Raw genomic sequence first — 19,901 nt, 5'->3', positions numbered from 1 at the left:
ACCATGTTGAAAAGCTCTTTTACTTGGATATTGAGTTTTGTTGCGACCCCTGACGCAGGCGCATGGTCGCCGAAACATGGCCCATGTCGGGTCCTTTCAATAAAGCATTCTGTCTGTTCTGTTCCTGGAGGTCCATTTGTGCTTTTTGTTAACGTATAGTAACATAGTAAATGACGGCAGATAAAGTCCTGCACAGTCCATCCAGTCTTCCCAACAAGATAAGCATCTACCTTTTCTATTTCTTCTGCTCTAGTTTGTTGGTGTACTTGGAATCCTCTCTTTTGTATTTGTGGCTTGCTGTTTTTCATCCCCCGTGATCATGCAAAATGGGGTCATATTGGATTAAAGTTTGGGGAGCACTGCTGTAAGAAATTTATGCTGAGACATGGTGCAGTCCATTCTCTGATTCTCTTTGGTTATCTCACTCACAGCGCTACCCAACTGACAAGGCCTATTTCATAGCAAAGGAGATTCTGACCACAGAACGTACATATGTAAAAGACCTAGAGGTTATTACTGTGGTAAGTAATGGAAAATCACCTCCCTTAGAGTTTAAAGCAAGGAGTTGGATTTTTTTTCTCATTGTTTGGAATGTTTTCAGTGGAAAATGTTTTTAAATTGATGTGAAATGATTTTGAGAGAATGTTGGATAAATTCCATTTTCCTGTTTGCTAATTATTCATCTTCAGACCTCCAACTGGAAAGCCAGATCTTCTAAGCTGCTCTTGTTTTCTTTGGCTGTACTGAGGAGCACTCAGTGTATCTCTGCTGTGTTAGACACTTTATGAAATGTGAGTTGCTCTAGTATCATGTATCCTTTTGCTCTGAGGCTCAGTTTATTTTCTTGGTTTCCTACTTCAATTCTCTGTTAAGCAGATTCTCTTAGCTAAATACTTTGATTATGTTTAAAGGCTCAGAATTCTCAATATGTCACTTCAGTGATACTGTGAATGAGGGTTGAGGGCAGGCCTTACTTAACACAGCTGGACAAGGTTGTAAAATAAGGCAAGCACTTTATTCACTTAATCCTGAAACCTGTTACTTCACAGGGTCAAGTAAAGTCTAATTCTATGAAAAGTCTGAACATTGGCCTGTGACTGACAGGGCCTAAACCACAGTCTATGGCATGTGACTGCCAGGGCCGGTCTTAGCAAGTGCGGGGCCCTATGCAGACCAGTTTGGTGGGGCCCCATCCTAGCCCCGCCCCCACCCCAGCTCCACCCCATTGATTATTAAATTTTTAGAACATTTTTTATTTATGAAATTTCAAATAAAGACAAATGAAGCTAAATTTGTACAGAAAAACTGATTGAAATAATAAGCACATTGCTATCATGAAACCCCCCCTCACCAAAAATTATTCAGTTCAAGTCCACTACAATTAGTAGTTCCAATTCTCATAACCCCGGGGGGTCAGAGGTGCGGACACACAATCTCTCCACTGCAAAACACTATACACAAACTTGTGCAAAAACACACTCATAACCTTACCAAACCATAACAGCACTAAATCCAAGGACAGGACAAGTTACAACCTTATGCGTGGAAAGGCAGAACTGTAATTACACCAGGCTCTAAAATACCAATATACTACCTCGTGAAAAAAGCAAAACAAAAAGGGCTGCAAATACTACACACTAGCAGGATACTGCACCTTGATCACACATGAAAAACACATGACACAACAGATATGACGGCTGAGGGGAGATATGATAGAAGTGTATAAAATAATGAGTGGAATGGATCGGGTGGATGTGAAGCGACTGTTCACGCTATCCAAAAATACTAGGACTAGAGGGCATGAGTTGAAGCTACAGTGTGGTAAATTTAAAACGAATCGGAGAAAATTTTTCTTCACCCAACGTGTAATTAGACTCTGGAATTCGTTGCCGGAGAACGTGGTACGGGCGGTTAGCTTGACGGAGTTTAAAAAGGGGTTAGATAGATTCCTAAAGGACAAGTCCATAGACCGCTATTAAATGGACTTGGAAAAATTCCGCATTTTTAGGTATAACTTGTCTGGAATGTTTTTACGTTTGGGGAGCGTGCCAGGTGCCCTTGACCTGGATTGGCCACTGTCGGTGACAGGATGCTGGGCTAGATGGACCTTTGGTCTTTCCCAGTATGGCACTACTTATGTACTTATGTACTAAGGCAAAATACTGAACTGGAAAGTTACCTCAAGAAGTCACTCAGCATGCAGCAATACTAGAAAAATTGAAACTTACATGCAAAATACCACAGATGTACATTTCCAAAATCTGACATATTCCAATTAATAAATTCTGAATAAAATACTTTTTTCTACCTTTGTTGTCTGATCATTTAGTTTTTCTATTTGCTTTGGTCCCGGTGTCTTTCTGTTTTATGCAGTGTCTTCTTTCCATTTGATATTTTTTCTCTCACCATGTCCACCATCCTCCTGTGTCCTTATGTGTTCTGTCTACCATCTGTAAATCCTCTCTCCCTGGGCCCTGCCCTCCCATCCATGTCCATCCTTGTTCCTCTCTCCCCTTCCCTCCTCCATCTGTCCATATCCAGCAATTCTCCTCCCTCCCCTCCGTATCCAGCAATTAATCCTCTCTCCCTGGGCCCTGCCCAGTTCCATCCATATCCATCCATGCCCATCTGGCCCGACCCCCTCCATTCATCCCTATCCAGCAATGCCCCTCTCTCCCTGAGTCCTACCCTCCCATCCATCCATGCTCATCTGTCCCCTGCCCCCTCCATTCATCCCTATCCAGCAATTTCCCTCTCTCCCTGAGCCCTGCCCAGTCCCATCCATATCCATCCATGCCCATCTGTCCCCTGCCCCCTCCATTCATCCCTATCCAGCAATTCCTCTCTCTCCCTTTCATGAACCCTGCCCTCCCATCCATGCTCCTCTCTCCCCTGCCCTCCCGCTCCCATGTCCCAACTGCCCGCCCACCCTCTTCTCCCCCCTAGATCCCTTTCCTTTTTTGTTTCTTTTAAATTTACCTCCGTCCGGCAGCACAGCGTCAGTGAAGGAGGCGGCGCTTCCGAGTCCCGACGTCTCTAGCCTTCCCTTCACTCAGGGGCCCGCCTTCTTCTGACGTCATTTCCATGACGTCAGAAGAAGGCGGAACACTGAGCGAAGGGAAGGGGAAAGGCTAGAGACGTCGGGACTCGGTAGCGCCACCTCCTTCACTGACACTGCGCTGCCAGACAGAGGTAAATTTAAAAGGAAGGTAAATTTAAATAGCGCCGGGAATCGGGAGCGGAGGAGGCTGACTGAGGCGCGCCACACGGGGCCCCCTTAAGCGCGGGGCCCTATGCGGCCGCCTCGGTTGCCTCCTCTTAAGACCGGCCCTGGTGACTGCCATGCCCTAAACAGTCTGTAAGCTTTTCTCACTAGGGTTCCAGGTCTGGCTCCAGCTACGCGTCAGAAACAAGGTTTATAAGTCTGTAAATCAAAAGGTTGGCTTACCTCAGACAGGTCACAGCAGTGGCATAGCCAGACCTGACATTTTGGGTGGGCCCAGAGCTAATATGGGTGGGCTCTATGTATGAGTAGTGTTTCTTGGGATATTACAAAATAATGCCTTAGAATGCACTTGATGATGGATTTCTAAGTAGTCTGCCCAACAGCTGCCCTGCATCAACATAAACCACATAAATACTTAATGGAGGGGAAAAAACAATATTTTTAAATATTAATACATCAGAGCCATCATTTTGATTACAACTGGTAGTGGGCTTCTGGGTGGGGGTGGGATGTTCACTGCCTATGGCAAAAAAGTATATTTAATCATTAAATATACCTTTTTTTGCCCTAGGCAGTGAAGTGCTTACCCCACCCAGAAGCCCAACGCTAGCCAGCATTCTGATTACACTCTTGAGTATGAACACATTACATGACATGCTAAAATTTAAAAAATATATGTATTTTACCTGCTGGGCCAAACTAAGCTGTGTTCTGCCCCCTCCCCCTTTGCATTTCCCTGATTGCAGATGCTGTTTGTGCAGCAAGAAAATTGGTAGGGCCATGGCCTCTGTGTGACCCTCTCCATGCAATACAGACACACATAATAAAATGGCCAACTAGCACCATTTTGAAAATGGGATCACTACTCCTGCCCTATTTTGATTATGATAACCCTATGGATGGCATAAATGGAGTCCAATAAGAAGGGAGACATAGGAGAATTGAGGGGATGAGCGGCAGTACTGGGTTTTGTAGTGGAGGAGAGTAAGGAAGGTTCAGTGGCAGTGTTGGGTTTTATTTGAGTGGGACGGGGGACTCCAAGGGTTTTCATTGGTGGGAAGGCTGTGGCAGTGCAGTGACTTTCTATGGCAGGGGAGGGCCCATCACTTTCTTTTGTTTGTTTCCCTTTATTTTTCAGTGTGATGTTTATTTAATTTTTATGAAATGAACCAAAATAAACATTAAAGAAAACTAATGAAATAACAGAAAAGAGCAAACAACAACAACAAAATAAGCAATTTTATTTGTACTCCAAACATACTTTTACTGAGGCAGCATGGGCATAATTATACATATATAAGAAGCCATATTAATTGGTGTTTAAAAGTTTGGTTCAGTTCTGCAAGTGATGGAGGAATGTCATCTGGTTTAGATTATTTAGAAATCTAGCTAAAGGTTAGAAAGGTCAGAGACAGAAACTTTCTTTCACCCTTTGTGAGTGATGGATTGCTAAATGCTGGCACATCTGTATACTATTATGAATGAACAAAGCATGAGCCAGACATACTGTAGTTTAAAGCTGTTTAAATAATTTTAGAAGTTCTTGATATGTAGATTTTGTTATAAGGAATACTGATTCTGTGTATTTTAGAATATGTCTTATTTTAGAATATGTTTATTCTGTGTAGTTAATATGTAGAATACCTTTTTAAATCTAATGTTTGTTCAACTCTTTGCCTTACGTTCTGAGTAGGGCTGCAGTGAAAAGGTCAGCATATGGTTTGAGTTTTCTGCAGTCCTGGCTGGTTTAATGTATGGAGCTGATAGGTGAAAAGGGTCAAGAAAAGTCTTGATTAATTATAGGTAAATGTAGGAATGGTCCTGAAAGTAATAACAAACTATAGCTGTATGCCATTAAGTAAGACTGGCCCTTGACCCCTTAATGAATGCCAGAGTTCAGTTAGCAGTTAGTATGAAGTTGACTAGGAATATGAGAAATTAATCATAATGAAAATGTAAGAGATGGGAGCCACAATGTCTAGTGTGAGAGGCCCCAGGTCATAGGTCAGTTTAGGATATGTCTGGAACCTATGTAACTGATATTTTGAACATATGTATAGAGATGATTGGTTGAGACAAGGTAATTAATCTATTCTTTACCATCTGGAGAGTAAGGGGGGCTAGAGAGGGGGATAGAACTGTATATAAGAGGGAGCAGAAGCAGCTTACGTCAGAAGGAACAGACAGAAGAAAGAGAGCTGAAGGGAGACAGACAGCAGAAGAAGAGAAGCAGCTGAGACAGAAGCCATAACATCCAGAGAGCTGAGAAAGAGAAGAAGAGACTTAATGCTGATGTCCTACCTTGTTTGCTGGCAAATAAAGAAGATTTCTCCCTCATTCTGGTGTGTGCTGCTTGACTCCTGAAGTACCACAGATTCTGCTAACAATAGGGGTAATTCATGCATCAATTCCTGCAACATTACCAAAGAGGCACAGCATAAGTAAGAGTAATGTAAACGTCCCTCGTACTCACCACTTCACCACAGAACAGGTATAAAAAGAGCAGCTGTAGTGAAAGGTCCCTTCACACATTAGTGCACCAAAGAAATACCAGCTGGCAGGCAGGCAGGCACAGGGTGGACTGTGGAGGAGCCGCGCCCGCGTCACACACAGCCGACTGCTTTTCCTATGCGGCACCGCGTGCGGCGCCACCATGCCATGTGCAATGCGGGGAGCGTGGGGGTGCTAGGCTTACTCGAGTTTCTTGAAGCCCTCGCCACCCTCGGCCACATACACCTCGCCACTCTGCGGGTCGTCAGCGAGGTGATCCGGTGACCGGCCCGTGGCGTGTATAGGTTGCAAACAGCGCCGAAGGGAGCGTGCCCGTCACCTCATGCAGGAAGACAACCCCGGTAGAAGGGATCCCCGTTGTGGTACACCGCCATGCTCTTCATCTGTGGCTGCTGAGTCAACCCAGCTGCAACGCCGCTTCCCCGATCCGAGCCCGACTCTCCCATCCACCTCCCAATAAATGCACATTGCACACTCAGCCGCTTAACTGAAAACTAACAACGCGACTTTGTAGAGAAGGAAGGGGGGGGGTCTTGTCCAAATCAGAATTCGCCGGCTAAAACTTCTCTGGCGCTGCTCGAAAAGTGGCAAAACCCAAAGCTAGCAGAGAGCTGTAGGGACAGCAGCCTATGCATCATTTAAAACAATTGGTGCAAAATAGCAACCGGGAACTGAGCCGCGACAGCAGAAAGGCTGTGGCTGTGTACTTTTAGGCACTTAAACTGGGTGGGCCTGAGGCGAGATAGGGTGGGCCTGGGCCTACCCAGGCCCACCTGTAGCTACGCCCCTGGGTCACAGTAGCTAAATGTATGTTGTAAAGGCATATGCCAGGGCTTTAGTTCTTCCTTCCCTGGGCCTGCTTAACACCACTCTGGCCCTGCCTTTTATATTTCTTGGTTCCTGACCTTTTGGCTGCACCCCTCCCATCTCACTTCCTCTCTGGGCGAGAATAGTGGTTTTAAGGTGTTTCAGACTACCTGAGGAGCTACTATTAAGGGTGAGAGGCAGTGTTGTATAAACCTCTTCACAATACCACAGAAAAGAACTGTTTTTCAAAGTTATGTCACTAAGAGCATCATCATGGCACTGAAATTTGTCCTGAGCAACTAAACTGTTCTACTGCTGCACTAGTGGGAAGTGCAGCATTGAATAAAAGCTTTTACCACTTTTGGAAATGCAAGCAAGCTGTTTGTGGAAGTATCTGAACATTCCAGGTAATGTGCAACATCTTCCTTTGTTCCATATTCAGCTGCTGAAAGGTTGTTCTTTGCAGCGGACAGAAAATCAAAGAAATCTTCACCTCCAGTAGCAATCTTTTTCTTGGAGACCAACTCCTGTGCAAATGAAAGTGGAGCTACATGACTAGCTCTGAGTTCAGTCTCTGTTGCAGCCACAGTACAAATGAGCAACCCTCTTCTGGTATATATCTCAACTTGAACTGAGGAGCAAGCATTGTTGCAATTTGGTAGTAGTTGTCGTCATCAAATACTGGACCAAAACTTGAAGCAATTCCTTTTGTCAAAGCTGCAATTAGTGGCTACATTGTCATATCCATGTTGATATCATCAGCCAATCGCTGACGCTGACATAGTTCCTCAGGAACACCATCTCAATATCAGTCATCAGTTCTAATCCTATTTGAACATTCTCTTGTCTTCTCCACTCCAATTGTAACCACTTGATTGATTGGCTAAGAAAACTGAAATCCACCTTGTGCAGATTGGATTGAGGAATGTAGTCACCACTTACATCTGCATATTTGATACTTCTATTGACTGCATTGCTAAGAACCTATACTTCTCCATAGCCCTGCCAAACATCCACTTATCACAAATCTTTTCATGCTTCATGGCTGCCAACAGATACTACACGATTGAGTGTATGACTGGCATATCTTTTGTGCTTGCAAAACCAGTAGGAGTCAATGTCATCAGCGCATGATTCATCTTAGACTGCATCAAACAGAAATCCAACATCAGCAGTTTCAACCACCCCTGACTTGGAAAGGTGGACTCTGAGCATGAACTGCTATTCTTTTAATTTCCACCAGTGCAAATGTTGTTTAGAAGACACAAGGCTTTTGCTATATTTGCTGCATTGTCAGTAACACAGCAGATCTTAGTTATATGGAATTCTGCGAACAGTTCAGCCATCATTTGAGCAGTCTTCTCCCCAGTGTGAGAATTTTAAATCTTCGAATAGCCAAAGCATGGGAATGGCGCAATAGTGTCTCCTTGTTTATGTAATGAATTGTCATTCCAAGAAAACTGTGGTTGTGGCTGCTCCAAAGATCTGCTGTTAAAAAAGCATATTCCATTTGTTGCAATTTTGTAATAAGCAAATGTCATACAGTTAGTTTAAGCTTCGTGTTAGATTGCATCTACTTAGAATTTCGACAGCAGGCATACATTGCTGGCAAAACTTTCTGAAACCACTCCACTTCTCGCTGTTGTTGACTGCCTTGAACCTTGAATGATGACAAGGCTGTTCCTGTTCTAATGCAATGTTTTGTACATAAGTTAATTTATGAAAGTTAGACTAAACATCCTTAGTCTTACTGAAGAGAATATAATGCATAAATGAAGGCATTTAAGAGAGAGATTAACTGATTTTAAATTTCAGTTTTACTTTACTTTTTCGTCACTGAATTGCAGCAGGATTAGACTTAGATTTTTAAATCATTTGTTAGATTCAGGCAATTGGTGAAATATGTGCTGCTGCCATATTTTATCCTGTCAAACCAGTGCCATATAAATATGAAAATGAGTCACTAACATACTGTAGCAGGACATGTTTATCCACTCCTACCCTAGCTGAGATAATATTTAACCATCTCTGTGACCTCATATGCAACTTTCTTTAAATTAGTCACCTTACTTTCTACCTCCTCTTACTCTCTTACCTATCTATATGTTCCATTTTCGCTTATACCCTACATTGTCAATTAAAACGTTCTATTACGTATTGTGTTGACATTGAAGGTAGTATACTATAAATCACCACCAGTGTGTATGATAAGCTTGTGTTCTCTCACAGTTACACAGTGTTTTTCTTTTTTTGAATAATCATAATAAATGTGTGAGGTGTATATATGCAAATATATGCTAATGCGCCACATCTCACTCTTTGCTCTTCCAAATGAAAGTCAAACTACGTCTATGATCACAGTCTTCCTTTGTATCCAATCAAAGTGCTCTGGAACCAAAATATCCTACTACATAAATAAAGAGTGATGTCACAGGTCTCTCCCGACGTGCTTACAGCCAGGACCACATCGACCCTGCCAGGCAAATCAAGAGCCAGCACACGCACAATCCCACCAGGACAGTCACCTGATTCTCAAAACTCTGGTGCTGTTCAAAACAGCACCGGAAAATACCATCCTTCCAGTGCCGAAAAAGCACTTCCCAATGCCCAACGCTAATAACATGGAAGTAAGGAGGGGGGGGGGGACGTTCCCAGCACATGCTCACAAGACCTGTGCAGAGGTGCTGTATGGTAACTTCGGCAGCGAGGGGAGTCTGGGCTCCGGTGGAGAGTGATCCTCCTTCGGGGTAGCACACCTGCATGCACAATCTCTTCAGCATGAAACATTTCATCTACAGCTGGGTTAAACCTGCACTTTGCAACAGGACAGAGTTACAAGGACATGCTGCTTGGTGGCATTATAGCTCCAGAAAAGAAGGTTGAGAGTTTCTGCCGTTTTGGTGTCTCATTTACTTGGTGCTGCTGCTATTGTTGATATGCACAGGCTGTTGATGATCAGTGGATGATTAACAGAAGAAAGGGCTGTGCTGAAAAGGGTTTCCCTTGCCCGTTTTAATGGACTTTACGGCTTGTTATATCATAAGAGAATTACATTAGCTGGAGTATTAGTAAGTCAGTAAGCAAGCAAGCAGGGTAGAAGAACTTAAAAACACAACTGAGTTTTGTTTTGTTGTTAACTACTTGAAATGTAGTTTAACTACTGGGCAACTACCAACTATTTTTGAGCAGTTTGCTGCTGATGACATTGCCTAGAAAGAGCTAGCAGGATAATGTTTCCACACCATTGCCATGCCCATATCGCACCTTCTCCCAGAACAATTCCCTAATGCATGCATTAACAGCTATATTACCTCAGAATACCTTAACACTGTCATGCAGTACCCCTGTTAAAACACTTTAAGGGCTTAATGCGCTTTAGCAGCCATGCAGTTCATACAAAGTGCTAAATTCCACTTGCACCTAGCCTAATACCGGCATCTGAAAAAGTTGATGAAAAAGATCCAGTGCTAGCAAGTGGTTCATCTTAAATTCAGTTTGTAGAAGAATCGCAGTGAGATCAATAGGTGGACTTGCAGAGAAGTGCACATTCTGATAAAGAGTCCACAATTTATGGGTTTTATAGTATAAGAGGAGATGACAAAATCCTTTCGGCAGGCGTAAGTTACATGAAGGTGTCGAGTATGATTGGAAATGTCTCAACAGTGGGTTTTGTTTTTTTATTTTATTTTCTGTACTCTCTTTCATTCACTTCTTTTTAAAAAATTTGTTATTTATACGTCCCCTACCTGGCACGGACGGCGCGGTGCCCGCCAGAGACAGTTCAACACCGCGTGACGGATTGCATGAAGTGGCGTGGCCTTTTCTTAGTTTTCAGCTCTCCGCACCTTGCTTCTCATCGCATCCATGGGGCGCTTAATTCTCCTCTGCTCGCTTCACTCCACCTCCCTGTCTCACTGGGATTGGGTGTCTCTGCGGTTTGTCTCTTTGGCTCCTCCTCCCTTGTGGTCTCCTAGCCTGTGGGCTTCCTCTCCTGTTTCTCCCTCCTGCTGCCCCGCTCCTATTGGGCAGCCTGTTTTCCTCTCTTCTTGCTCTCTTCGTATGAGTCTCTCTCTCTCTCGGCTGGCTCTGCTGACGTCAGACGCCAGCACTATAATCTTCCTTTCTCCCTTGTTGCTTCGGCTTCTACTTTGGTAGGTTTTGCTAGTGTTTTGGTGTGTTTCTTCCTATTCTCCCACGTTTCTGATCTCTGACCCAGCGTGTTCCTTGACTACTGTCTGTGCCTGTTGCCTGCCTACTGACCCAGCGTGTTCCTTGACTACTGTCTGTGCCTGTTGCCTGCCTACTGACCCAGCGTGTTCCTTGACTACTGTCTGTGCCTGTTGCCTGCCTACTGACCCAGCGTGTTCCTTGACTACAGTCTGTGCCTGTTGCCTGCCTACTGACCCAACGTGTTCCTTGACTACTGTCTGTGCCTGTTGCCTGCCTACTGACCCAGTGTGTTCCTTGACTACTGTCTGTGCCTGTTGCCTGCCTACCGACCCAGCGTGTTCCTTGACTACTGTCTGTGCCTGTTGCCTGCCTACTGACCCAGCGTGTTCCTTGACTACTGTCTGTGCCTGTTGCCTGCCTACTGACCCAGCGTGTTCCTTGACTACTGTCTGTGCCTGCTGCCTGCCTATTGGCCCAGCCTGTTCCTTGACTACTTTCTGCGCCTGCTGCCTGCCTATTGGCCCAGCGTGTTCCTTGACTACTCTCTGTGCCTGCTGCCTGCCTATTGTTCCAGCCTGTTCCTTGACTACTCTCTGTGCCTGCTGCCTGCCTACTGTTCCAGCATGTACCTCGTCACTCTCTGTGCCTGCCGCCTGCCTGTTGACCCAGCACGTACCCTGTCTTTTCTCTCTGTGCCTGCAGCCTGCTTTTTGCCTTCGGGGCTTCTGCCTGGCTCTTGACCAAAGACCATCTCTTCCTCTCAGCTGCTGTTCCACCTGGCCCTGCTTACATAAGTCCTGTTGGCTGCCTGCACCTAGGGGCTCAACCTCTGGGGAACCACGGTCATCACAGGGTTGCCTGACCGCTGAGTCAGGACCTGGGTCCTCCTCTTCTTCAGGCCACATCAGTGTTCTACTCGGTACAAGGACTCACAAGAGCGACACCAAACTACAACAGTTTTGTTTTCCAGTTCCATCCCCTACTCCCCAAAACCCCTTCCCAAATAAACCACTCCAGTAGGCAACACATCCAACCTAACAATACATAATTCCTTCTTCCTCCAGTCTCTCTTACCCCGTCTAAACAGCCCATCCCCCGTTACTTCGATTCTAAGAAACAAGCCCACATTTGCTTATAAAAGTCAATCTTGTTTTGGTGTAATGCTGTTAATCTATGTCAATCACAGAGGTAGGCCATCTACCCTTTGACTGACTGTAGAGAAGGAATCTCCCCCAACTCACAGACTACAGCCACTACCATTCTAGTGGCTGCAAGTGTTAACAGCAGCAGTTTGTCTTTAGCCTTGTCTAGGCCTGGTACTCCTTTATTCAATAAAGCCACCTCCATACTTAGTGCCAACATATATTGAACATATTCAAAGACTGTTCCCCAAAACAAATATATCATGGAGAATGACCACCACAAAATCAAATAGATTCCTTGTTGAGAGGAATTAAACAACCTAACCAAAAAAGGAACTGATAAATGACTACATTTTTTGTAAAAAAAAAAAAAAAGCCCGGTGAACCCTTCTAATCCCTGAGATTTACCTACTGTAAGAGCTTTAATAGCTTGATACGCCTCATCTTCAATAACTTTTCCATCTAAGATACTTGAGAGCTCAGCATTCAAAGATGGAAATGAAATATTACTGAGATATTGTTTCATTCTCACGTCCCCAGTGCTCTGGTGTATATAACTCTTTATATAACTGTATAAATTGCTGTTGTACATCCTCCTCCCTAGTGTATACCTTCCCTATAATACTGAGGATATTATTATACATTTGTTAAATTTTAATCTCTGAGCCAATAACCTGCCTGCCCTATTGCCCGATTCAAAATACCTTTGTTTTACTCTTTCCAACATATGCTGAATCTCAACATCCTGTAATTCACCCAGTTAAGCCCTGACCTGTTTTAATCTATTCCCTAGAGATTCATCCCCTTTAGAACTCTGGTGTTTCCTCTCTAATGCCCCAGTTTTAGAGGCTGCCGGTGTGGTAATGCCGATACAGCCCATTCAAAGTGAATGGGCTGTGTTGGCATTACTGCATGGCTTTGTAAAGGGGGGTGGGTAAGTGGCAATTCTAATCTCAGCCTACTCTTCTTCTCTAATCTCGCTTTCTTTTTTGCCCCTGCTATCCCAATAAATTCTCCCCAAAGTATTGCTTTTTAGTATTCCCGTGTGGTTTAAGGAGAGAACCTATCTGGATCATTATTCTTTAAATAATCTATAATCTTTAATTACCTCCTTTGTCTGCCCCACCACTGCTGGGTCTTCAAGCAAGCTGTCTTTAAGTCACCAGTATTTTGTTCCCATGTTCTCCTGCCCTCAGTTTCTGAGCCCACATTGGGGCATGATTCGACCATGTAATTGAATCAATCTGTACCTTCTCAATTGTCCCATTCTACCCTTTACTCACACGTGGAGAGGCATAATCAAAAGGGGCGTCCAAGTTTTGCTGAGGACGTCCTCGCAAAACGTCCCGGCGAATGGGCGGGAAAACTTTAATTTCGATAATATGGTTGGGGACGCCCAAATCTTGACATTTAGGACGTCCCTAGAGATGGTCATCCCTAGACTTGGTCATTTCTGGTTTTTTGGCGATAATGGAAACTAAGGACGCCCATTTCAGAAATGACCAAATGCAAGCCCTTTGGTCATGGGAGGAGCCAGCATTTGTAGTGCACTGGTCCCCCTGACATGCCAGGACACCAATCGGGCATCCTAGGGGGCACTGCAGTGGACTTCAGAAATTGCTCCCAGGTACATAACTTCCTTACTGTGTGTGCTGAGCCCCCCAACCCCCCCCCCCCCCCAAAACTCACTACCCACAACTATACACCACTACCATAGCCCTTATGGGTATAGAGGGGCACCTGCATGTGGGTACAGTGGGTTTTGGAGGGCTCACATTTACCACCACAAGTGTAACAGGTAGGGAGGTTGGGCCTGGGTCCGCCTGCCTGAAGTGCACTGCACCCACTAAAACTGCTCCAGGTACCTGCATACTGCTACAATGGACCTGAGTATGGCACAGAATATTTTGAAAGATTTTTTTGAGGGTGGGAGGGGTTTAGTGACCACTGGGGGAGTAAGGGGAGGTGATCCCCGATTCTCTCCGGTGGTCATCTGGTCAGTTCGGGCACCTTTTTGTGGCTTGGTTGTAAGAAAAACAGTACTAGGTAAGTTGTCCAAGTGCTCGTCAAGGACGCCATTTTTTTCCATTATGGGTCGAGGACGCCCATGTGTTAGGCACGCCCAAGTCCCGCCTTCGCTATGCCTCCGACATGCCCCCGTGAACTTTGGTCGTCCCTGCGACGGAAAGCAGTTGGGGATGCCCAAAATCGGCTTTCGATTATGCCGATTTGGGCGACCCTGTGAGAAGGACACCCGTCTTCCGATTTGTGTCAAAAGATGGGCGTCCTTCTCTTTCGAAAATAAGCCTGATAGCAAGTCTATACACGAGTATGATCTATTCACTGCAGAATAATGTATATCCCTTCCTCCTAGAATTCTTATATCTCTAAATGTCAATCAGATTAAGGGTATCTATGAAAACACACAATTTCTTCCTATCCTTTTTTGATACTCCACCACCACACTATTGTATTATCTAAAGTCGGGTCCACTGTTAAATTAAAATCACACTCCTCCCCCAAGTAGTAATGTACCATTTTGAACTTCTAGGAGCTTCACCAGCCCTGCATTCTCCTTGATGCACATTAGGAGCATATAGGTTTACTAGCATGACTTGGACCCCATTCACTATACCCACACAAATCAACTATCTACCCTCAAAATCTTTAACTGATAATTTCCACTTTGACATCACTGGCTATCAAAATATCCACACACACCCTTATACTGCTTATCCCAGAAATAGTGGATTTTCCCCAAGTCCAATTTAATAATGGTCTATGGACTTTTCCTTTAGGAAGCCGCCCAAACCTTTTTAAAACTCTGCTGAGCTAACCGGCTTTTCCACATTCTCCAGCAATGAATTCCAGAGTTTAATTACACGTTGAGTGAAGAAAACTTTTCTCCGATTCATTTTAAATTTACTACTTTGTAGCTTCATTGCATGCCCCCTAGTCCTAGTATTTTTGGAAACATAAACAGACACTTCACAATATTCAAGGTGTAGTCACACCATGTAGCGATACAAAGGCATTATAACGTCCTCATTTTTGTTTTCCATCTCTTTCCTAATAATACCTAACATTCCATTTGCTTTCTTAGCCGCAGCAGCACACTGAGAAGAAGGTTTCAACGTATCATCAACGACAGCACCTAGATCCCTTTCTTGGTCTGTGACTCTTAATGTGGAACCTTGCATGACGTAGCTATAATTCGGGTTCCTCTTTCCCACAAGCATCACTTTGCACTTACTCACATTAAACGTCATCTGCCATTTAGATGCCCAGTCTCCCCGTCTTGTAAGGTCCTCTTGTAATTTTTCACAATCCTCCCGTGATTTAACGACTTTGAAAAACTTTCGGCCTTATTTTCGAAAGTGATGGGCGCCTATATTTCGACCCAAATCGGGAGATGGGCGCCCATCTCGCAAAGGCGCCCAAATTGGTATAATTGAAAGCCGATTTTGGGCGTCTTCAACTGCACTCTGTTGCGGGAACGAACAAAGTTGACGGGGGGGTGTCAGAGGCGTGGTGAAGGCGGGACTGGGGCATGTTTATCGGCAGAGGAGAGATGGGCGCCTTCGGCCGATAATAGAAAAAAAAGGGCGCCAGAAGTGAGAATTTGGGTCGTTTTGCTGGACCCTTTTTTTTCACGACCCAAGTCCCAAAAAAGTGCCCTAACTGGCCAGATGACCACCGGAGGAAATCGAGGATGACCTCCCCTGACTCTCCCAGTGGTCACTAACCCCCTCCCACCACAAAAAAAGAACTTTAAAAACTTTTTTTGACAGCCTGTATGCGAGCCTCAAATGTCATACCCAGCTCCTTGACAGCAGTATGCAGGTCCCTGGAGCAGTTGTTAGTGGGTGCAGTGGATGTCAGGCAGGCGGACCCAGGCACATCCCCCCTACCTGTTCCACTTGTGCTGGTTAATGTTGAGCCCTCCAAACCCCCCCAAAACCCACTGTACCCACATGTAGGTGCCTCCCTGCACCACTTAGGGCTATGGTAATGGTGTAGACTTGTGGGCAGTGGGTTTTGGGGGGGGGATTTGGGGGGCTCAGCACACAAGGGAAGGGTGCTATGCACCTGGGAGCTATTTTAATTTTTTTTAATTTGTAAAAGTGCCCCCTAGGGTGCCCAGTTGGTGGCCTGGCATGTGAGGGGGACCAGTGCACTACGAATCCTGGCCCCTCCCACGACCCAGTGCCTTGGATTTGTTCGTTTTTGAGCTGGGCACCTTCGGTTTCCATTATCGCTGAAAACCGATAGCGCCCAGCTCAAAAACGCCCAAGTCCTAGGCATTTGCCCCACACAACCCGTATTATCGAAAAAAAGATGGGTGCCCATCTTTTTTCAAAAATACGGTTTGTCCTGCCCCTTCGCATGGCCGCCCATGGTGATGGGCACACACTTTCGATTATGCCTCTCTTTGTGTCATCAGCAAATTTAATTACCTCACTAGTTACTCCCATCTCTAGGTCATTTATAAATATGTTAAAAAGCAGCGGTCCCAGCACAGACCCCTGGGGAACCCCACTAACTACCCTTCTCCATTGAGAATACTGACCATTTAACCCTACTCTCTGTTTTCTATCTTTTAACCAGTTTTTAATCCACAATAGAACACTACCTCCTATCCCATGACTCTCCAATTTCCTCTGGAGTCTTTCATGAGGTACTTTGTCAAACACCTTCTGAAAATCCAGATACACAATATCAACCGGCTCACCTTTATCCACATGTTTGTTCACCCCTTCAAAGAAATGTAGTAAATTGGTGAGGCAAGATTTCCCTTCACTAAATCCATGTTGACTTTGTCTCATTAATCCATGCTTTTGAATATGTTCTCTAATTTGGTTCTTAATAATAGTCTCTACCATTTTGCCCGGCATCAACGTCAGACTCACTGGTCTATAATTTCCCGGATCTCCCCTGGACCTTATTAAAAAATCGGCGTTACATTGGCCACCCTCCAATCTTCCGGTACCACACTCGATTTTCAGGATAAATTACATATTACTAACAATAGCTCCGCAAGTTCATTTTTCAGTTCTATCAGTACTCTGGGATGAATACCATCCGGTCCAGGAGATTTGCTGCTCTTCAGTTTGTAGAACTGCCCCATTACATCCTCCAGGTTTACAGAGAATTCATTAAGTTTATCTGACTCGTCAGCTTCAAATACCATTTCTGGCACTGGTATCTCAACCAAATCTTCCTTGATGAACACTGAAGCAAAGAATTAATTTAATCTCTCCGCTATGGCTTTGTCTTCCCTGATCTTCCCTTTTACTCCTTGGTCATCTAGCAGTCCAACCGATTCTTTTGCCGACTTCCTGCTTTTAATATACCTTAAATAATTTTTTACTATGTGTTTTTGCCTCCAACGCAATCTTTTTTTCGAAGTCCCTCTTAGCCTTCATTATCAGCACTTTGCATTTGATTTTTTTTTTGTTACATTTGTACCCCGCGCTTTCCCACTCATGGCAGGCTCAATGCGGCTTACATGGGGCAATGGAGGGTTAAGTGACTTGCCCAGAGTCACAAGGAGCTGCCTGTGCCTGAAGTGGGAATCAAACTCAGCTCCTCAGTTCCCCAGTACCAAAGTCCACCACCCTAACCACTAGGCCACTCCTCCACTCCTTCCTTATGCTGTTTCTTATTGCTTTCAGTCAGTTCCTTCTTCCATTTTCTGAAGGATTTTCTTTTAGCTCTAATAGCTTCTTTCACCTCATTTTTTAACCATGCCGGCTGTCATTTGGTCTTCCGTCCTCCTTTTTTAAATTTATGTATTTTATTGATGATACTCTATATCAAAACAGTATTGTCATATTACATACGTCTCTTGCTGGTATATCTATCATACTAACAGTTTTCACTATTTATTTTTTATTTATTTTATTTATTGCATTTGTACCCCACATTTTCCCACCTATTTGCAGGCTCAATGTGGCTTACAGAGTGTTATTATGACATAGTCATGAGAGGATCTTAGATATATTCGGTGGTAGGATGAAGATATTTGAAGAAAGAGAAGGGGGTGTTAAATAGGGTGATGTAGGAGGTGTAATTAGCTGTGTGGGTAGGTTGTGTGGTGATTTGTGTCTTTAAGGGTTCTTTTTGTAGGCTCTATTGAAGAGATGTGTCTTCAAAGATTTGCGAAAGTTGCTTAGATTGTCCATAGTTTTTAGGGCTGGGGGTAACGCATTCCATAGCTGTGTACTTCTGTAAGAGAAGGTAGTGGCGTATGCTTGCTTATATTTAAGTCCTTTACAACTGGGGAAGTTCAGATTGAGGAATTTGCGGGCTGATCTCTTGGCGTTTCTGGGCGGTAGGTCCACTAGGTTAAACATGTAAAGTGGGGCATCTGCGTGAATGATCTTGTGTACGATCGTGCAGATCTTGAATTCGATGCGTTCCTTGAGTGGTAGCCAGTGAAGTTTCTCTCTTAAGGGTTTCACACTTTTGTATTTGGTTTTTCCAAATATGAGTCTGGCTGCGGTATTTTGGGCTGTTTGGAGTTTCTTAATAGTCTGTTCTTTGCAGCCAGCGTACAGAGCGTTACAGTAGTCCAGGTGACTTATTACCATAGACTGTACCAGGGTACAGAAAATGTTTCTCGGGAAGAAAGGCTTAACTCTTTTGAGTTTCCACATTGAGTTGAGCATCTTTTTTGTCGTGTTCTTCACGTGGGTATCGAGAGTGAGGTTTCGGTCAATGGTAACTCCGAGAATCTTCAGGTTTTCTGAGATAGGAAGGCTGCAGTATGGTGTGGTAATAGTGGAGTAGTTGTTTGTGTTGTATTGAGAAGTGAGTACTAGGCATTGCGTTTTTTCTGCATTGAGTTTTAGCTGGAATGAATCTGCCCAGGTGTGCATGGTTCTGAAGCCTTGGTTGATCTCGTTGGTGATTTTGTTTAGATTATGTTTGAACGGGATGTAGATTGTGACATCGTCTGCGTATATGTAAGGGTTAAGGTTTTGATTGGCTAATAGTTTGGCTAGTGGTATCATCATTAGGTTGAAGATGGTAGGTGAGAGGGGGGATCCTTGAGGATTTCAATCTGCCGGATGTAGATTGGAAGGTTCCATCTGCCAAATCGGAAAGAAGTAGAGAGATCATGGATGCTTTCCAAAGTGCTCTGCTCAGACAGATGGTGACGGAACCCACAAGGGAGGGAGCGATGCTGGATCTGGTGCTCACAAATGGGGATAGTGTGTCAAATGTCCAAGTGGGTGCAAACCTGGGAAGCAGTGACCATCAAACGGTTTGGTTTGATATAACGGCTGAAGTAGAGGGCGGCCACTCTAAACTCAAAGTCCTGGATTTCAAGCGTGCTGACTTCAGTAAAATGGGGGAATACCTGAGGAAGGAGATGATGGGCTGGGAGGATGAACATGAAGTGGAAGGGCAGTGGTCCAGGCTGAAAGAAGTAATAAATAGGGCCACAAACCTTTATGTAAGGAGAGTAAATAAAAGCAAGAGAAAAAGGAAACCAATATGGTTCTCCAAGCAAGTGGCTGAGAAAATAAAGGCTAAAGAGTTAGCATTCCAGAAATATAGAAAATCTCAAGAAGAGGAACACGGGGAGGAATACCGGATGAAACTGAAAGAAGCCAAGAGAGAGGTACGTCTGGCGAAGGCGCAAGCGGAAGAACAAATGGCTAGAAATGTAAGGAGGGGCGACAAAAATTTCTTCAGGTATATTAGTGAAAGAAGAATAACTAAAAAGGGAATTGTGAGACTAAAAGATACAGCGAACCGCTATGTAGATAATGATGAAGAAAAAGCCAATTTGCTAAATAGATACTTTTGTTCTGTTTTCACTGAAGAAAATCCTGGAGAAGGACCGAGAGGGACTGGCAAAAGTACACCTGAGAATGGAATGGATATAGCACCATTCACGGAAGAGAGTGTGTACCAACAACTTGGAAAGCTAAAGGTGGACAAAGCCATGGGACCGGACGGGATCCACCCCAGAATATTGAGGGAGCTCAGAGAGGTTCTGGCGGGTCCTCTTAAAGATTTGTTTAATAAATCCT

At 44.4% G+C, this 19,901-nt stretch overlaps 1 protein-coding gene across 3 annotated transcripts in view; it reads left to right on the top strand.

Moving 5' to 3' along the window:
- Positions 1–19,901, top strand: part of FARP2 (FERM, ARH/RhoGEF and pleckstrin domain protein 2) — a 750,352-nt gene that overhangs the window by 554,731 nt on the left and 175,720 nt on the right. For 2 of the 3 annotated variants that reach the window (XM_030215608.1, XM_030215606.1), the window contains exon 15: positions 432–521. The exons of the other annotated variant lie outside the window; for it this stretch is intronic. In XM_030215608.1, the coding sequence (XP_030071468.1) occupies positions 432–521 (90 nt within the window). The remainder of the gene's footprint in view (positions 1–431; positions 522–19,901) is intronic. 3 annotated transcript variants of the gene reach the window in all.

The sequence above is a fragment of the Microcaecilia unicolor genome, chromosome 10, assembly GCF_901765095.1.
Source record: "Microcaecilia unicolor chromosome 10, aMicUni1.1, whole genome shotgun sequence".
NCBI classification, from domain to species: Eukaryota; Metazoa; Chordata; class Amphibia; order Gymnophiona; family Siphonopidae; genus Microcaecilia; species Microcaecilia unicolor.
The sequence above is the reverse complement of the archived record's forward strand: the minus strand, read 5'-3'. Positions and strand labels throughout refer to the sequence as shown.